This window comes from Balaenoptera acutorostrata, chromosome 9, assembly GCF_949987535.1.
Source record: "Balaenoptera acutorostrata chromosome 9, mBalAcu1.1, whole genome shotgun sequence".
In the NCBI taxonomy this organism is placed as follows: Eukaryota; Metazoa; Chordata; class Mammalia; order Artiodactyla; family Balaenopteridae; genus Balaenoptera; species Balaenoptera acutorostrata.
This window is the reverse complement of record NC_080072.1, coordinates 68,269,684-68,290,812: the sequence shown is the minus strand read 5'-3', so window position 1 is coordinate 68,290,812 and position 21,129 is coordinate 68,269,684. Positions and strand designations below refer to the sequence as shown.

At 38.4% G+C, this 21,129-nt stretch overlaps 1 protein-coding gene across 2 annotated transcripts in view; it reads left to right on the top strand.

Moving 5' to 3' along the window:
• Window positions 1-7,618: 7,618 nt before the first annotated feature.
• Window positions 7,619-21,129, top strand: part of NOX4 (NADPH oxidase 4) — a 142,286-nt gene continuing 128,775 nt past the window's right edge. Inside the window, exons 1-2 of one of the 2 annotated variants that reach the window (XM_057553476.1) lie at window positions 7,619-8,213; window positions 10,569-10,664. In XM_057553476.1, the coding sequence (XP_057409459.1) occupies window positions 8,157-8,213; window positions 10,569-10,664 (153 nt within the window). In that variant the 5' untranslated portion in view covers window positions 7,619-8,156. Of the gene's footprint in view, window positions 8,214-10,568; window positions 10,665-21,129 lie in introns of those variants that run through there. The other variant, XM_007168474.3, reaches the window with a different exon arrangement.

The window sequence follows — 21,129 nt, the reverse complement described above, 5'->3', positions numbered from 1 at the left end:
ATATCTTATTTCTTCGTTATCGTTCAAAGTGTCATCCGTACCTTCATTATTTGAAGTGTATTTCCAGCTGTGGGAAAGGGGAAAAAAGAAAGTGGAGAGAAAGCAATTTCCTTTGTGATAGGGATGTACACATCCCTCTGCTCACCTCACATTTGCAGAAACTTAGTACCTACTACTGACTGCAAGAGAGGCTGAGACATGTAATTGCTAGCTGGGTGGGTTTGATCCAACTGAAAATCAGGGTTATTTACTACGAAAATGAAGATGAGGAGAATAGTGGAAGATTTGCCAATCCTGCCACTCCAATGAAATCCATTGATATGGAAATATTTGGTTAGCAAGTAATTGCGTCACAGTTCAGTAATTGAACATATGTAAATTACTGAGCATATGTAAATCTGAACTAAGGACTATGAAAGACCAGTGGAGGCATTGTGCTGCCTTCAGGGGGAATCTGATTCAAAAGAGGCTCCAGATAAAGAACTGATAGAACTTGGAGAAAAAGGGAAAAAGGAATTAAGGATGTAAACCTTTTCTCTTCACCAAAAGTTCCAATTGTAGAGCATGAATCTGGCACTCCAAGACATCAGATCATTTTGCTTTTTAACATGTGATCCCATACAATATTTTTCCAAGCTATTGATTACTTCTAATCAGCTAAGCAATACATAATTGCATATGGACATAGAGACATTTAAGTTGCTTTGTCAGTATAAGCAAGAGTGAGTCACTAGGTGAGCGTGAGAATAAGAACAAGAAATGCTTTTGAAATTTCCAGCCTCAGATATTTGTAAAGTAGGAAAAGAGTTTGTCTGAAGGTTAAATTCCATGGAAAGTTGTTGAGGAGGAAGAAAAGACAAAAGCCAATTTGTTTTTCTATCATGTTCCTGAACTTGTTTTCCATCAAGTCTAGCATAAGATCTTTGCTACTGTCAACTGAAAAAAAATGCACAACCTAAAAGTTGGGAATTATGTTTTATTCAGCGGATTTTCTGAGGACTTAAGCCCAGAAGACAGCCTCTCAGATCACTCTGAGGGACTGCTCCAAAGAGGTAAGGGAGGAGCCGGGATATATAGGAGTTCACACATACAAAAAAACCCAGGTAGTTGAACATCAAAAGACTACTGCTAATTAGAGAAAACCAGGCATCTCAAGTTAATGAACTTGGTGCTTTTCTCTGTATGGGAAGATGCAAGAGTCTGGGCTCATTGAAATCATTACTTTGATATGCACCCTAACTATCTAGGGACAGTATCCTGCTTTTCTCCATCCTGAATCCCCTCAGGGTGCACAGTGGCTACTGGCTTGATGGCCGCCACATCCTTTGTTTACTGACATGGCAGGCAACATTTTTCATCCATACTATACTCTGGGCAAATAGAGTAAAATTTTGTGAGTGCTGATTTTTCCATTTGGAAAATAACCTAAACTATTACTGCATACTAGAGTTTCATTCATTGATTCATTCACTAAATATATTTTGAGCTCTTACCATACCCCAGGATTTAGGTAATGAAGAAAAATTTCCTGTTTTCAAAGCGCTCACAGTTTTAGTTGGAGAAACAACCTAGAAAATGCATCAACAAATTCAGCCTAACTACCCTGAGAGAGGGCCACACACAGTGGACACAGGCTCACAAACAAGAGGTTCCTGATCCCCCTGGGAAGAATCCATGTGAGCCTCTAAGAAGGAAGGGTTCTCATCTTGACATCTTGAGTCTGGAAACTAAGTGAGTATCACTAGGTCTGGTATGCCAGGAAGCAAGAATAGCACGCACGCTTGGATGAGACTGTGAGTAAAGAGGATATATTTGGGGAAGAGAAAGAATTCGAGAAGTATGAAATCCCATGTCAGTGTACAAAAGGAAATAGTGTGTAAAGATTATTGGAAGAGAAGTTTGGAAATTTATTGTCCTCCGGGCTTTCATTTATTTCCCTCAAAATAATTACTGAGAACCTACTCATGTTTCAAGCCCAGGGAAATAAGAATGAGCAAAAACAGAAATGTACCTGCCTTTGGGGAGTTCACATTTTATGAGAGAAATAGTCATTAATCAAATAAACTCATGAAAAAATGTATAAATACAGGCTATCAGGCTGTGCAATGGCCCAGGGGTAGGGGTTGATGGGGGAGGCTGGTGAGCTCAAAGGGCTGAGAAAAGGGTTTCAATCTCCTCTCTAACAAATTCAATGGAAGTTATAATGCTCTCCAAAGACTTTCTTATCCTGATGTTTTTTATGACTCGACTCTAAAACTCATATCATTTAGTATGGATTGCAATAGTTACGGCTTAAGATTTTTATGATATGTTTAGAAAGTGAAGTGAGACTAGGAAAGAAGTACAATCTTATTTCCTTAGCATTTCAAAGCTGAAGTGAGACTAGGAAAGAAGTCCAATCTTATTTCCTTAGCATTTCAAAGCTGTTTGAGGATGCAACCAGAAACATGCAAGCAGGTGTTAAGATAATTTTTTGGGCCTCCTGGGACACTTCTATTTAAAACTTTAAGAACAATAAAATAATGCAAACATCCAGGAATTATTCTGTTAATGGCTGCATTCAGGAAATGCCACACAATAAAAAGACAAATAATATAAATAATAGACAAGCCCGTCCTTTGAGAATGTGTACTGTCTTAGCAGCACATTGGTAAGTTCCTACACCCCTCAGATTATTGGGGGGAGTTGCCACCCATGGCTCCATTTGGGGTCTAAAGTTTTACAGCTCAGAACACAGGGAAATTCTAGTTCAACAATGACTAAATGGTGCAGAGGAGGAGCATGGGTATTGGCTTCTGGGAATCTACTACTTAGTGCCTCCGAGACCTTGGGCAAATTTGTACTAGTATCCATGTGCTTCAAATTCCTCGTGTATAAAATTAGGGTGAAGTCAAGAATGGGCCTACCTATCTTACAGAATAGATCTGAGGATAAAATAATGAAAAATAATCAGAGAGGGGAGAGAGAGAGAGGGAGGTGGGGGGGGGGGAAATGTAATGAGTTTCTGTAGAAGCTGAAGGTAATCAGTATTTCTTACAATTATTTTTGTGTAAAAAGTAAATTTTCTTTAATGAGCACAGCAATGGTATTTTTGTTTATGTTTGTTTTTCATTTTAAAAATCGTCCTTACTTGCAGTAAAATTTGCATAGTCTGTGTTGGTTTCCATTTAGTTTTTGCTTTTTGAAATTTTATTTGTCTATGATATTCAGAAGTTTGGAAAAGGGTTCTATGTAGGGCAATTTCGAACAAAAGTTCATTATCATTCAGTTTTATTCAACAAACTTTTATTAAGCCTCTTCAGTCTAGCATTCTTAAATTGCCTTCACATTAGCAAGCCTTATTTTCCAACAAAGTATCTGATCCTTGAGGGCTTCAGCTTCTTCAGTATTTCTCAGGGAATTGACCCAGCTGTGTGAGTGCACAGTAGACATTCCTAAAGGCCTGAATCAGAAGATGGTCTACACTTGTTTTTGTGTAGAAATGACAATGAGTCACTGTCTGGAACTTGTCCCCAGACTTGTGAATGTTAAGCCTTTGGGCCATTTCTTGCTGGTTCCCTGGGGGGCCCTTCTTCCTTGCCAAGGGTCCCAGGGATAAAATGTAGCTTCCTTTTCTCTTTAATATGGCCGTCAGTTATTCACAACTTTAGGATTCTCTTGCTCACTTTACCAGTTATGCTGCATACTGGGACAGAGTTTTCCTACTTTCTTCTTTTCTGTTTGTAAGAAAAACACACAGGCTCTTTTCCATTTTTGAGTTTAATACTAATGACTCCTGATAATCAGATATGGGATAACCAAAATACTAAACTCAGTCTAAGTCACAAAGGTTAAGAAAGCTTGCTGAGTTCTATCTGGCATGATTCCTGGTCTATAATTTTTGACTTCTTGACAGAAAAGCTTAGTAAAAGTTCCAACTTTTATGTCTTAAGGTGAATTTCCTCAGAAATCCTTCTCTCAGGCTGGGAAATCAGGGAAAGAAAATTAAAGTCATTTAAGTAACTTCAGGTAATAGAGTAGTCTGAATAATGACCATCCAGATATATCACATCTTAATCGCAGGAACCTGTAAATATTACTTCTTATATAAGGCAAAAAGAGTTTTGCAGGTGTAATTAAGTTAAGGCCCTTGACGTAGGGTGATTATCTTAGACTATCTGTTGAGCCCTAAGTACAATCACAGGAGTCCTTATAAGAGAGAGGCAGAGGGTAATTTGACATACACACAATGGAAGAGGCGAGGCCACGTGATCACTGAGGCAGAGAGTGGAGTGATGCAGCCATAAATCAAGGTATGCCAGCATCCAGCAGAATTGGGAAGAGGCAAGGAACAGATTCTCCCCAAGACTCTCTGAAGGGATTGGGGCCCTGTCAACACCTTGATTTTGACCCAATCGCCTGATTTGGGATTTCTGACCTCCAGAACTGTGAGAGAATAAATTTCTGTTGTTCAAATCCACTAAATTTGTGATAGTTACCACAACCCCAGGAAGCTAATATAGGTGCTCACTTGTCCCAGCTGCATATCCTGTGACTAGTGGCATAGGTGACACCCATAGCAAGAGTTCTTGCCCCGTTGGTTCTTTTCTGGTAGTTAATTATCGAGCTAAGCAGAAACTTTTCTTACATTATTGGAAAGTTACACTTGAGACACTGGAGTTTGAGGGAGGCACAAAAAGAAGGATAATATACTTAACTATTATTCATTCATATATCAAACATGCTAAAGTTCCTACTATGTAACAATCTTTGTCCAAAGTCCTGGAATAAAAATTGAATAAGACAAGATCCCTGTCCTTGAGGAGGTCAGTTGATGAGGGGAATTAGACACACACACTCACATGCATACAACTAAAATAATATGTGGGAAATGGAGTAATGATCATGTGTTAGGAGTATTATAAACACACTGAAGACTGCAGACTACAGGATGAGTCTGTGTGAGCACAGAGGTGAGGTGGGCCAGGGAAAGCTTCATGGCAAAGGTGTGCCTCTGAGCTGGTACATAAAGAAGCCGACTAATAAAGCAGACCAAAGGGGGAAACTTTTATCAATTTTTCCCCATGGATTTCATATTTTTGAGGGACACGGTCTACCAAGAAACAAAGCTTCTATATTTATTAAGTAATAAACAATAGACCAAGAACATCTCTAACTGCCAAACAGAGTTTATAATCAATGTAGGATGATCACTACTATTTTACCATTATTTCAGCCAAGAGCAAAGGTATTTGTCATTTGAATTTTTCCTGTGAAGTTTTTTCCTGGTAAAAGTGTGATTTTTATTCTTCTTGTTGTTGTTGCTATGATTTTTGGAATACTGATACAGCTACAGGATTCTCTCTTCATTACTTTCAAGGACAGCCTTCCTTATCTTGGGAAAGACAGTATCTACTCGCACTAAACAGTCGGGCCTAGAGAAAATTATATTGAAAAGAACCTCATTAATGAGAGTTCCTGCACAACACGGCAATAGCTCTGCCCCCTGGGGATAGCTTGCAGTACTGTTTCCTTGTAAGGCAACATAAACAGTTAGGACCTAGTCCCCTGTTACAGAGCTCCTATAAAATAATAGCGATAAATATAATAATCAATGTTTGTATAGCATTCTATCATGGTACAAAAGAGTTCAGAAAAGGATCTGATTATGGGCTTTTTTGAACTATAAGCAAAAGCCTGTTTTGTCATCTCAGACAGATTTCTCCTCTCTTTTAATTTATTGTTTTTCATCTTCATTGCGATGTTCGTATTCTTCCAGTTAACAATGTTTTTCCAGCTTTGTTGAGATATAATTGACATGCAACATTGCCTAAGTTTAAAGTGTACGTCATGTTGATTTGATCCATTTATATACAGGGAAATAATTATCATCCGAGCTTTAGCTAACACCTCTATCACCTCACATAGCTACCATTTGTGTGTGTGTGTGTGTGTGCGTGCGCGGAGAGAACATTTAAGATCTATTCACTAAGCTACTGTCAAGTATATAATACAATATGGTTAACTATAATCACCATGCTGTGTATTGGATCTCCCCAAACTATCCATCTTAGAACTGGAAGTTTGTACCTTTTAACCAACGTCTGCTCATTCTCCCCACCTGCTCAGGCAAGTTTCTTAGTCTCTTTAGCTTCGGTTTCCTCAACTCTGGAGTAAGGGCACTGACATCCACATGCAGAGCTGTTATGAGAATGAAGTGAGATTTTGTACATGAAGTACCCAGGACAGTGGCTGACACAGTAAGTACATAGTAAGAGCTGGATCCATTATTTTTGTCTATTTTTTTTTTTTGGAAGTAGTTAAACTTTTTAAAAAATTGTCTTTTATTCTACTGTTCTTCAGTTGCGTCCCTCCTCTCAACTCATGAGAAGAACCAGACCATTGTGCCAGTATCTCCCCAACTCCCATCGATTGAAATTGTGACTGGAGGATGGTTTCTTACGGGGGAATTTGAGGAATACCAGCGCGTCCCAGAATCTGACCTGCCTCCAGTGGTGACACCCCTGGGTGCCCCCTGTGCTCTTTTTCTTGTCCTCAGGTATCACATGGTCAATAAGAACAGGGTGTTATTCATAAATAACACACTCCCTAGCCCCAGAAAGATCTGAGGCAGTTTTCAGGTTCAGATCATGCCTGAAACAGGAAAGTCATATGTCAAAGAGATGGCAGGACTGTTAGAGAACTTTGTGAATTCTAACTGGGATCTGATACTGATTTATTCGTGTTTTGAACTGGGGGTTGCAGTCGTTAATCAGTTCACGAAATTAATTGAGATAAGTACATTGCATGTAGTAAAGGAAGTATGATTTTTATGAAATTATACATTATATATTATAATTTCATATAATTATATATCATAGCACGTGTTGTAAAATGTATTCCGCTAAAATAAAAAAGAGCTTGAAAGCCATGAGATTAGGCTACTAGTGGTTTACTTTTTCTGCCACTTATTAGTTGCTAGAGTTGAGAAAGTTCCTGATTTAACAAACATTTATCCAACACTTACTTTGCATTGGACATTCTTTCACATGCATGATTTTTTGTTTTTTCCCTACTACTGATATGCTGCAGTGTAGGCTAGGTAGCCTGTGAAAATTCCACACTTTAATCACCCTTCACCGGGCCTCTGGTACAAGTCTGAGAGGATTCTTATTACTTAACAGACTCTGATACTAGGTAGTAAAACGCACATTTCTAAATAGAGTGAATCTGAGCTTCCCTAGAGCCCCTGAGAATTACGTCAGTTTTAACCATTAACTCCCCTTTATTGAGATGTAATTCACATACCATAAAATTCACATGTTTAAAGTGAACAATTTAGTGGTTTATAGAACATTCACAAAGTTGTGCAATCATTACCACTGTCTCATTCTCCCCAGGACTCTTTATTCAGAAGTTTCTTAAAAGCTTTGCATCGGTGTTAGGGATGGGGGGTAGGAAGGCGGGAGGTAGAGGGAGGCTTTAGGTAAGGGTTGTGACGGGGGCGTTTGTTTGGGGGTGGGATGAGTTGCTGAGGATGGGCGGGAGAAGGGGGACGCTAGTACACAAAAGACAATTTCCGGCTCAAATTTCCTTACCAAGGCTCTCTGAGAGGAACCTTTGGGGGCGGGGGGAACGACCAGTCCAAAAGGACTAGGTGTGGTGTGTGTGTGTGTGTGTCCAAGGGGGCAGCGAGGGTGTCCACTCTATGTCTGAGTACCAGTCTCCACATCTTGGTGGGTCTTTCGGAGCCAGGCAGGCCGGGCTGAGGCTGCTGGGGAACGCCTCCTAGATCCCAGCCCAGGACATCCTGCCCTGCGGCAGCGACAGCAACAGGCTCGCCCCCAGACAAAGGGGCCGGCGCGGCGGGGCGGACTCGCGCAGCCGGGGAGCGCGCGCTCGGCGCAGGGGGTTCTGGCGGCCGGAGGGCGCAGCGCAGACCCAGCGAGGGCCGAGTCCGCGGCGCTCGGGAGACCCGGCACCGGGGCGCATACCCCGCCCGGCCTGGCGCGGCGCCGGCGCCGGGCTTCCATTCAGTCTTTGACCCTCCGTCCCCACCCTGCACCCCCCCCCTCCACCCCCGCCCCGCAGGCCGCACCACTGTAACCGCTGCCCCGGCGGCCGCCGCTGCTTGTCGGGCTGGCGGGCGGAGAGCGCGGCGCGGCGGGGCCGGCGGCATGGCTGTGTCCTGGAGGAGCTGGCTGGCCAACGAAGGGGTTAAACACCTCTGCCTGGTAGGATGGCGGGCGAGGCTCTCCCGGCGTTTTGTCTCTGGGACAGCGATTTTGATTCATTCTCTGAGCGAGCGCGGGTGGGAAGCTGGAAGTTTTGCCTCTAACGCAAACATTCTCAACTAACAAAAACTTTCTGCCGGGAATACCTGGAGATAATAACCATCCGCTTCCTCCCTTCCTCCAAGTGCTGGGCAACTTTCCTACACTTTGATGGGAGAGCGGATGTGGAGGAAGGGAGAAGAGATCGCTGTTAGTGAACACAGCTTCTTCCTTAACCATTTAAACATCTTTCCCCCCACTTTGCTCTTCTTCCAGATTGCTTCTGTTGGTTTTATTTTATACAGCAAAGTCCTATTTTTCATTATCTATTGTTCATACAACTGATATTTTTGAAGTTTAACAACATGCAACGCCCGGGACGTGGTGATGTCGCTCATTTCTTAGTCTCATTTTGTCCTGCAAGGGGATATCTGCGATCTTTAGGAGACCTGTTTGCATCCCAAATGCTTAATCTCAGGTGTGCAGGGGCTGAGTGAGGTCAGATAGGTTTTCCTCTGAGTGGTTTTCAGCTTGCTGGTCAATTGAGAATGCTCTCCAAAGCCTTTCCTATTCTGATGTTTTTTATGACTTTAAAACTCATATTATTTAACATGGATTGCAATAGTTATGGCTTAAGATTTTTATGATATGTTTAGAAAGTGAAGTGAGACTGGGAAAGACCATCTTCTGATTCAGGCCTTTAGGAATGTCTACTGTGCACTCACACAGCTGGGTCAATTCCCTGAGAAATACTGAAGAAGCTGAAGCCCACAAGAATCAGATACTTTGTTGGAAAATAAGGCTTGCTAATGAGAAGGCAATTTAAGAATGCCAGACTGAAGAGGCTCAGTAAAAGTTTGTTGAATAAAACTGAATGATAATGAACTTTTGTTCGAAATTGCCCTGCATAGAACCCTTTTCGAAACTTCTGAATATCATAGACAAATAAAATTTCAAAAAGCAAAAACTAAATGGAAACCAACACAGACTATGCAAATTTTACTGCTAGTAAGGACAATTTTTAAAATGAAAAACAAATAAATAAACCAAAATACCATTGCTGTGCTGATTAAAGAAAATTTACTTTTAACACAAAAGTAGCTGTAAGAAATACTGATTACCTTCAGCTTCTACAGAAACTCATTACATTTCCCCCACCACCACCACCTCCCTCTCTCTCGCTCCCCTCTCTGATTATTTTTCATTATTTTATCCTCAGATCTATTCTGTAAGATAGGTAGGCCCATTCTTGACTTCACCCTAATTTTATACACGAGGAATTTGAAGCACATGGATACTAGTACAAATTTGCCCAAGGTCTCGGAGGCACTAAGTAGTAGATTCCCAGAAGCCAATACCCATGCTCCTCCTCTGCACCATTTAGTCATTGTTGAACTAGAATTTCCCTGTGTTCTGAGCTGTAAAACTTTAGACCCCAAATGGAGCCATGGGTGGCAACTCCCCCCAATAATCTGAGGGGTGTAGGAACTTACCAATGTGCTGCTAAGACAGTACACATTCTCAAAGGACGGGCTTGTCTATTATTTATATTATTTGTCTTTTTATTGTGTGGCATTTCCTGAATGCAGCCATTAACAGAAAAATTCCTGGATGTTTGCGTTATTTTATTGTTCTTAAAGTTTTAAATAGAAGTGTCCCAGGAGGCCCAAAAAATTATCTTAACACCTGCTTGCATGTTTCTGGTTGCATCCTCAAATGGCCGTGAAATGCTAAGGAAATAAGATTGGACTTCTTTCCTAGTCTCACTTCACTTTCTAAACATATCATAAAAGTCTTAAGCCTTAACTATTGCAATCCATGTTAAATAATATGAGTTTTAGAGTCATAAAAAACATCAGAATAGGAAAGGCTTTGGAGAGCATTATAACTTCCATTGAATTTGTTAGAGAGGAGATTGAAACCCTTTTCTCAGCCCTTTGAGTTCACCAGGCTCCCCCATCAACCCCTACCCCTGGGCCATTGCACAGCCTGATAGCCTGTATTTATATATTTTTTCATGAGTTTATTTGATTAATGTCTATTTCTCTCATAAAATGTGAACTCCCCAAAGGCAGGTACATTTCTGTTTCTGCTCATTCTTATTTCCCTGGGCTTGAAACATGAGTAGGTTCTCAGTAATTATTTTGAAAGCCCGGAGGAGAATAAATTTCCCAAGTTCCCTTCCAATAATGCTTTTTTGCAATGACTAATTGAGGTTCCATTGGAAGCACTATGTCCAATGAATGTACTTGAGGTTTCCATTCATCAGGTAATGTTTATTTTTAATTTTTTCCTCTCACCCTTCGTATGATTTAGCTTATCTGGCTGTCCCTGAATGTCCTGCTTTTCTGGAAAACCTTCCTGCTGTATAACCAAGGGCCAGAGTATCACTACCTCCACCAGATGTTGGGGGTAAGTGGGACTTGGGTGACCTGTGGAATGGCTTTAATGTGGGCAGACGATGCTACAAAGCTTGGTCAGTTTTTACATTCATTAAAGAAACATTGTGTGGGTTGTTCATTTCAGAAACGTTTGTTACTCTCTAAAGGGGTCAAGTTTTCATGATTTATCGTTTACAGGGGTCCAAGTTAAAACAATTGACTCTTTTAAGAGCCAAAGATAGTATCTTCTAAAGTGAACTGTTGGGCTAGTAGTATCTGAGAAAAGTGCTACTCCTTGCCAGCTGCAAAGTGTCCTGAGGTCTCCTTCACTTGGAGGACCAACCCATGACAGGATTTTAGTTTTCACTAATCAAGACTTCAGCCCGCCCATCAACTTACAGAGAATTTCTGCACTGCTTCCTTTTACTGTCAGTTCTCGCAAAGTATGTGTCTCAGGCGGTTATTCACTGCTGGGCATTTCTCAGCTGCTTGCCCTAGGTTAATGGCTTATTATGGTGCCGGTGTTCTGGTCTAATAGGAGAACGATACTGTGCAAAACTTTGCTCTGATTTATCTCATGTCGATATTTTTCTTTTCTCCATTCCATGATGTTTCTGTTCTTATTCTTCCTCTCCTTCCCCTTCCTACTTGTCTCCTGAACAAAAGGCAGTGGCACTGAAGACATCTTTTTTGTACAATACAAGGAGACAGCTTTTTCTAAGCAAAAGCAAAAGATATAAAACATATTGAAAAATCTTAGGGCATCTGAAAAAGCAGATTTTGTCATTCCTTTTCATTGGGGAAGAAAATACATTCTAAAGAGGAGATGCATTTTTTTTCATGGTTTAATGACTATTTAAAATTCTGATTAGTTCAGATGAATTTAGTGGAACCAGCCTTCCATTTCCTGCTTTACAGTTATAGATCTCATTTATCTTTAAACCTCAGCTCCTATAGTAGTGCTTGGCACATATTAAGATTGCAATCAATTGAGGCTGAATTAATTGATTTATATTTCATTTTATACAGTAAGGTACTGTCTTCGTTATCGGTTGTTCACACAGTTGATATTTTTTTTTTTTTTTTTTTTTAGATTTTTTTTTTTTTTAATTTTATTTATTTATTATTTTTGGCTGTGTTGGGTCTTCGTTTCTGTGTGAGGGCTTTCTCTAGTTGCGGCGAGCGGGGGCCACTCTTCATCGCCGTGCACTGGCCTCTCACTATCGTGGCCTCTCCCGTTGTGGAGCACAGGCTCAGTAGGTGTGGCTCACGGGCCCAGTTGCTCCGCGGCATGTGGGATCCTCCCAGACCAGGGCTCGAACCCGCGTCCCCTGCATTGGCAGGCAGACTCCCAACCACTGCACCACCAGGGAAGCCCACAGTTGATATTTTTAAAGTTTAACAACTGTTTTTTTAAAGAATTTTTTTTTAGAGCTGTTTAAAGTTCACAGTAAAATTGAGGGGAAGGCACAGAGATTTCCCATATGTTCTCCTATCCCCACACATGCATAACCTCTCCCATTATCAACCTCCCACACCAGAGTGATACATTTGTTACAATTTGATGACCTACACTGACACATCATAATCACCCAACATCTGTGTTTTCAACTGATGGATTGATAAAAATAGTCTCAAAGATTAAACTCATTTTATTGCAGATTCCTAAATCTGAACATTTCTTTCTTTTGTCCAACTAACCTGACATCCAGCCATCCAGAAAACTGTCATGAAACCTTTACTTTTCAAATGGGCACATAGAGAGTAACACCTCCCCTTTGCCCTCAGGTTGCTTACAATCAAATGGAAACTCCAACAACTAATTCAATAAACAAGTTAAGAAAAAATTTTCTCTAAGGAGCACAGGAAGTTTTACTGGCCTATCATGTTACTTTGTTTCCTAGAAATTCCCCCTTAGGTATAAATTAGCAAACATGAGGTTTTTCAGTGAGAGCTATATCTGACCTATTATATAACTTATGAACAACTTGGAGAAAACTCTTGAGAGTTACGATGGTAAAATTTGCCTTTAAAAAATGGTAAATCTTGATCAGGACGTAGTTGTAATAATATAAAATCTAAGCCTAGACAACTTGGAACGTCATAATTGAACTTTGGATTTCAGCTCTATGACATTGTATAAGCTAAAATGATAACTTATTGAAAAATTAATTATGTTGGAAACCAACAAGTTAATTTTTTATGAATTTGGATGCTGTGTAACAGCTTCAAATTTATTTTGGTGACAAGTCAGATATGAAGAATACACACACACACACATATATAACCCAACTAATTAAAAAAATATATGTTTCACCTCTCTCTACCTCATCCCACTTCAGTGGTTTTGTTTGAATAATATGACAGGCTAGTGAGGTTCAATGGTGAGGCCTACAGAATAGCTGGCACATAGTAGGGGCTCAATAAATATTAATCAGTTGAATGAAGACAAAAATGATAAAAGGATTCAATGGAAGACTATGAGTAAAAAATGCAAGAGGCAGACTGAAGGAGAGAAAGGTCGTAAATTAGTTTTCATGGAAACATAAGAATGATCATAGTGAGTTGACCCTTAACCCATCAAGTCAGGAGTCAACATTTTATGAAGAGTCATAGTGGAAAGGAATAGCTTTTCTTCTTGTCATCATGGCGAAGGAAGAAAGATGACTTACAAACGTCTCACTTTTCAGTAATCACCTATCTGAATTTTCTAGTCATTAATTTATCTACACCATTTGGAATAGATATCATCCATACTTTTACTGAAAAAGGAACTCTATGTATAGTTTGACTATTTGTTTAATGAAGGAGTATTTAATTTTATTTGTCCTTGGCTTATCTTTTCTAATCTTTTGATGATTGTGGCATTGTTGCATAGTATAAGAATTTGCAGGCATTTTTCAAATTGCAAAGAAATACAGTATAACAATGAGATATAATTAATTTTAAAATAAATATTGCAAGCTCCCATGTTTTGCATGTTTAATAACTATATATTATGAACTTAATGCCTTAGAGCAGTTTTTCTTAGAGCCTACCAAACACTCACAAGAACATGGTCCCACCGTGATAGAGCTGTAGAAATCCTGAAAAGGACATAGGTACTCTGATATTATAAGTCCCTTTTAGGTAAATTTTAAGTTCATAAAAATTATGATGGTATTTCTGGAAATGAATTTGATTGCTACCACTTTAAAACACAAATGGAAACAGTACTTCCATTTGTTGAACATTTTGATAATGGCCTTTAGTCTAAGGTTGCTGTTATTCATCTGTAAAATGTAAGGTAATAATAAAGTTGGACTAGTATTATAGGAATAAAGGGTCCACAGGATATAGCTCATTTGCAGGAAGACATAGACATTCAGAAGCAGTAAATTCTTTGTAACGGTGGTCTGACATCTCTGCTTTCTATTGAAAGATGATTTAGTCAACTGTTTATTTATACTGATGATATACTAGTCACTTTACAAATGCTGTGTTTAAGCTAGGAAACTATTCTTCCCATTTGCACCTGGGGAAGTATAGGCTGAGGAATCTGAATGAATGATTTGCTCAGGTTCCTTTGGATGGTCAGTGTCAAAGCTAGAATTTGAATGCGGTGCTGTCTGGCCTTTTGCTTTTTCCTCATTCTACACAGATTTTCTAAACCACTTCACTGGCCCATCTCAGATATTTATGTCACTGGTTAGTATTACTCTTTATCAGTGCTGCCCAATAGATATATAATGTGAGTCATATGTAACTTAAAATTTTCCAGTAGTAATTCAAAAAAGTAAGAAGCCAGTGGCATTTAACTTTAACAATATATTTTATTTAAAATAATATATCCAAAGTACTGTAATAGACTGAAGCATTCAACATGTGGTTAGTATTTTTTAAAACTATTCCTGAGATATTTTACAATATTTTTGCCTGTTCTTTGAAATATAGTGTCTATTTTACACTTACGTACATCACAATTCAGTCACTAAATTTTCATCAGAAATACTTGACCTGTGTTTAAATTTCATAAAATTTTACAGATGAAAAAGTGGATTCACATACCCAAGTTGTTCCAAACATATTTAAATATTTTCCTATAACACAAATGAATATCAGCTTTTAAATTTGAATTAAGGGACTTACCTGGCAGTCCAGTGATTAAAGACTTCGTCTTCCAGTACAGGGGGTGCGGGTTCAATCCCTGGTCAGGGAGCTAAGATCCCACATTCCTGGCAGCCAAAACACCAAAGCATAAAACAGAAGCAATATTGTAACAAATTAAATAAACACTTTAAAAATCGTCCATATGAAAAAAATCTTCAAAAAAAATTTAAGTTAATGAAATCAATGAACCTAAAAATTCAGTTCTTTTGTGGCCCTAGACATATTTCACATGCTCAATAGCCATGTGTGGTTAGTGGCTACCATTTTGGACAGTATATGTGTTGGCTGTGGTGAGGGGAGATTTTCCTACCTTCATGGCCAAATGCATTTATCGTTTTGCTTTAAGGCAAGCAACTAGTCACCAATCAGCCCAATAAAAAGACATCAGCATATGGGTAGTCCTCTTGTTCCCTCTCTCCTGAACAGGAATTAATATTGGGTAGGAAGTTGTGCACTCTAGTTATTGGCATTTAACTATAAAAATATCTCTGACTTCTCCCTAATCTTCCTAGCTTTCTGGGGTGGGAGGCTTTGAGAATGAAGGTAAAATTCAGAACTGGAGTATCCATTTTTATTACTAGTAGCCTTGGTGACTGTCCTCAGACCAAAATTAAGGGTTAAGGGAAAAGAAGATCTTAAATGATGGAAGACAAAATAATGTTGGGATTTAATATGTCCTAGTAGGAGTTTTCATCAGAATTGTTTTTTCCCAGACTAGGCTGACCCAGGCCTGGAGGCAACATGGTCACGGCTGGTTTATGCCTGAGTTAATGTGCTAATCAGACTGTGCACTTCCTAGGAGATGTTTAATTATGACATGCTGTGAATATTGGAATCTTAAAATTAGCTAAGAGGGAAAAAGAAGTCTTTTGAGGAAAGCCAAAACAAACACCCAAACAAACAAACCAGACAATAACTTTCCTTACCTTCCCATAACGATGTTTTAAACAAAGGACTCCATTGATTACTTAAGTTGAAATCTGTCTTTGATTTATTTATTTTCAAAGAATGGAAAATGTGTATTTAGTACTTTAATAGCAAATACTAATGTGTTGTGACAGACTGAGAAATTCAGTTTCCTAAATTTTTTGAAATGTTGGGGCAGTTTAATTCAGGATGCTACCTATAGAAGCCTTCATATTCATGTTCACCTATTTCTGAGTTCTATTTCTGACATTTTAACAATTAAAGGATATAATTTAATTGATATAAACATTTTAGTTTGCGAAGAGAATGCATTTTATGGTACCAGATTCAATTAGTCTTTGTTTTATATATTTTTCCCCAAAGCTAACATTTGGGGGAAAAAACCTAGTTTTTCTCACGGTGCCATGATGAGAATTTAATTTTTTTGCTTCATCTCACAATTATTCTTTTAGATTTGCTACATGGTCATGAAGATCTTTTCTTTCTTGTTTTTAAACTCTTATTGAGATACCTATGTTGATTGGTATCTCAGTAAGAAGTTGTGAAGAAGAAAGTTGTGAGCATTGAGGTTTTTTCTAATCTTACAATGATGATCTTTGGTCAATCATTATGCTTCAAGTGATTTAGAAACATTAACAATTTACCCTCTCAAGAGTCCTAAGAGTTGTATCATAATTAACATTTTTCAGAGACAGAAGTCTGCTGTCATGTGAGTTTCTTAAGGTTGGAGATTGGACAAACAGACCTAGGATTTTAAGTCACCGTTGGTTTTACAGCTGGCAGAATTTAATTCTGCTGAGAAGGGATATATGCCTCCTGTATGCCTCCTGTCATTTTCAGAAAAGGCTTGATCATTAACTCTTTCCTTCTATTGCACAGAATACTGTGGTTTCAATTCAGAGGATACTTTTAAATAAGTTGGTTTTGTTTGTTTATTTGTGTTTATTCTTAACATTCTGCGATTTAAAACAATTTACTTCTTGTTTATTGACAGGTGAAATGAGTTACATTACATTGATGCAATCGTTATGTACTTAATCCACTTACAATAGAGACTCATATAATTTTAGACTTGAAAGAGAGCTTTGTAATCTTTACTTAGATTTCTTCCTCATTTTCCCAAATAGAAATATGAGGTTGAAGTGATTTGCTCATTATTACTCACTCAGTTAGTGGCTTGGTCACTATCCTGGTTCATTGCTTCTCTCAGTCCAATATTCAGCCTGTTATAATTAACAACTCTATAGATATATGCAAGACACATTAAACCCCACACTCTGTAGACCACTAGTTTTTCATCTTATGTGAAATGATATTTAGCAATGACGTTTAGCAATTTAAGAAGTTATGGAAAATTATTGATTTACACCCAAGATAACATATATTTCCAGTATTACAGTTGTTTTTGACAAATTGTTAAGGGTTATGAGATTTATTTTTATTTAAATTTTTTCTGATTCCATGATGTTTGGCAGAATTTTAGCACAATGATTAACCTCTTTGTTATATTCACCTAAATACCCACTGTATAATTCTCTTTTATCAATACCATCCAAAATAGCATAGAATTGGAATTTGGAATTAATTTCTGAGATTTTCAAATCTACTTCCTTCATTTTATTATTAATAGTATCAATTACATTGGTTACATTCATTGAGGACTAAGTACCAGGTATTAGTCTAAGAGCTTTGCTTGGATAAATTTATTTAATCTTTTCATCCATCCTATGGAGTAGATATTTTTAATTCTTAATTTTGCAGCTAAGAATTGAATTAAAGAAGCTCTGTAACTTGCTAGTGAGTGACAGAGCCAGATCTCTAGCCCAAACATCCTAATTCTAGAACTTGTACTCTTAACCATTGGGCTCTTCTGCCTCTAGGCAACATTAGTATTACTGTAGGCTGAACCATATGGAATTGTCATTTCGATAGAACAAAAATAATCCAATAGCAGCCATTGATGTGATTCAACCTAATAACAACTATAACCATTTGTTAATCACATATTATGTACCAGACACAGTTAGTTCTTTGCTCTTTTATAATCTCATTTAATCCTTACATATTTAATTTAATCCTTATAATAACACTGGAGGCTAAGAATGATCACTTTTTACAGAATTGAGAAACAGGTTCTGAGTGGTTAGGTAACTTCCCCCAGGTCACACAACTAACAGCTGGAGAAGCCCAATTTGAGCCCACATTTGTCTCATACTAAGACCACACCCTCAATCACACTGCTCCTCCAGGGAGGTTTCTGAGACACAGAGGGTTAGAGCCTGCAATTTTCTACTCCTATCCAAGGTTCTTATGCATCTCACCACAGTGGCTCTGGGTAAGACTGTTTGTATGTATGTTTGTGTGTTTTTGTATTAATAAGTAAATGTAAGAATATAGTGTATAGATTATTCTTAAACCTGAAGCAGACTTATACACCTCATCCTAACTGATTCCTACTGCATTAATTTGCTCAGGCTTCCATAACAGGACCACAGACCGGGTGGCTTTAACAACAGAAATTTATTTCCTCATAATCCTGAAGGCTGTATGCTTTTTCCTAGGGATCACCCAGCCTGAGGGAATGAAGCTTGTAGAACTGCAGAATGTTATAGGTACCTTAGGTATTGTTCTAGCTCATTTATCTCATTCAATAGACAGATTTAGTATTGGGAAATGCCTTCTTTATGGACTCAGTGCAAAGTTGAATGTGGACAGTAGGTCTTCAAACTCTAGTCAGTGTTTCTAGTTCATCATGCTAAGCATTGTGTTGATCATAAAATTGACTTTAAAAATGCCTAGGTAATTCTGTGGAGGAAAATTAATCATCCTTAATTCCTTATTGACAATATCATAAGCTTTGGAGCTATATGGATATGAGTTTGAACCCTGGCTCAGGCATTTATCTCCCTTTATGATTTTGGCAAATTACTTCTCTGAGGCTAAGTTTAATTCATCTTCCTCTTTGGTTAGTTGTGAAGATTCCCTGAGAAAATGCAAGTGAAATGTTTAGCACTTGGTGCATATGTGCTTAGCAAAATATAGCATTACTATAAATATTAAGTAATATTATTTAGCATTAATGGTATTAATACTATTAATAGTAAATAGTAATAGAAATTATTTATGTTTATCAATAAAAATATTAAAAGGAATTCAGAGAAATATAAAGATGGAAGGAATTTGCTGAGCATCTGGCAGATGGCATTAAGACAGAGAGACTTTTCCTTTCCTTTGATTGACCTCTGGCTGCCCCCCTGATCCTTGTGGACAAAGGAAGCCTATCAGTTGCTATTTGTAATTGGCACAAAATTTGTAGCAACTTGGTTATGATTGCTGAGTGGAATTTTATCTTGAGGCTGAACGCATTTCATTCAGAAAAGCTTGTATTAATCTTCATTGAATTTTGGAGTCTTCAGCAGATAAACAGGGAAATAATGCCTATTTCACAAGATTACTGTGAACCTTAAAGAAAATTAAAAGAAATAACCGCAATAATAGCTAGAGCCAACATTCACTGAAATGTTCTCATGGGCCAGACATGATAAATTCTTTATACATTCAGTGTCAGAGTCCTGACTAATCTACAAGGTAGGTTCTATTACAAAAGAGGAAGCTAAAGCAAGAAATTATAAATAGTTTGCTCATGGATTAAAGTACCTTGCACAAAGCCTATTATGTAATGAGTTCCAAAAATGCCAGCTTTCCTCTTTCCTCCCCTTTTCTCTCATCCTTCATATTCATATACAGCAATTCACTTAACTGTTCTGTACTCCCATTAAAACATGATGAAATGATCCCACTTATCTCAGAGTGTTGTACTGAGGATTAGGTATGACTTAACAGGCAACTACTTTGAAGAACTGAAAGCATCACAGAGGTAAAAAATAATGGTTATTATTACATATTATTTCTGTCTCCTATTCATTCCTCCCAGCTTTTAAGGCTCCAGCCATTGGTACTCTAACAGAGCTCCTTTGGGAGTCGTAAAGGACAGTTTGGACAAAGAAATGAGAAGATTTCATTTTCATGACAGAAAAGCAACAAGTGGCCCTTAACATCTAATATGCTTTACTCCAGTATTGATTATTGAAGTGGGATCTTAAAGGGCTGTGACACGTTGTAATTAATAATTACCGAGGCATGAACTAAGAGTGAGACTTTAGTATAAGAGTAAATTACCTAGAGTCGGAGTGAGCTTACTTTACTTCTTAGTATCCATGTCTTTTTTTTTTTTTTTTAAATTAATTAATTTATTTATTTATTTTTGGCTGTGTTGGGTCTTCGTTTCTGTGCGAGGGCTTTCTCTAGTTGTGGCAAGCGGGGGCCACTCTTCATCGCGGTGCGCAGGCCCCTCACTGTCGCGTCCTCTCTTGTTGCGGAGCACAGGCTCCAGACGCGCAGGCTCAGTAGTTGTGGCTCACGGGCCTAGTTGCTCCGCGGCATGTGGGATCTTCCCAGACCAGGGCTCGAACCCGTGTCCCCTGCATTGGCAGGCGGATTCTCAACCACTGCACCACCAGGGAAGCCCAGTATCCATGTGTTAATGCAGCTTTGTGATGTGATAAATGTCGATGTAATAAATAGTCTTGTGAAATGTAGTTTCTTTTCAGTTCTGGCAATGGGATTAAAGAAAAAGTAGATAAAGAAGAAGATGGTGTTTCCATGATCAGTAGAATTTGTTTACGTTTTTAGAAGCTGGGAAGTTGAATTTGACAATGACTCCTATCTGCGGATAAATGAATCCAACACATATTTTATAGGGAAAAGTTGCATGCTTTGATGATTTTCATGGATTTGGAAATTGTTAGAGTCTCCAGACACATATCAGGAATACCAGAGGTCTGATATAGTTTAAGGCAAGAAGAGATGAATGATGTACATAAAGTGAAAGCATCTTATACACCTGAGATTTTTTAAAAATAGGTACATCAACACCAAGATAAATTTAAGAAATGATCTATGGCAAATGCCTTTCTGACTATAGTCATTTTTCCTGTGATAGTGCTATCAAATAGCCGATTTCAAATTTCAAGTCCCCCCCCCCCCCAACCCGTGCTATACTTTTGGTTCTCTTTGTTGACTTCCTTTCCCCCAGTATACTCTCTGTTATGCGCCTTTCAATTAGCATTTTATCCTGAGTGAACTCCCTGTCACCCCACCTCATATAGAAACATGGATTTCAAGGATGCCCTAAGAAGAGACAGTTGTGGAGCAAGAAAATAAGAACTGTCTATTGAAAATACTGATGAGATAGGGTGATGAGCGAGTTTTTAGTTCTCACTGATTTTCCTTGGCCAAGTTACTTTTGTTAAGTTACTTTGAGCCTTTGAGCTTTGTTAATTCTCTTGGTTTGAAAAGCACAGGCTCCAAAGCACATTTGTAAAGTGCTTAGAGTTATGCAAACATAGGTGAAGATACAT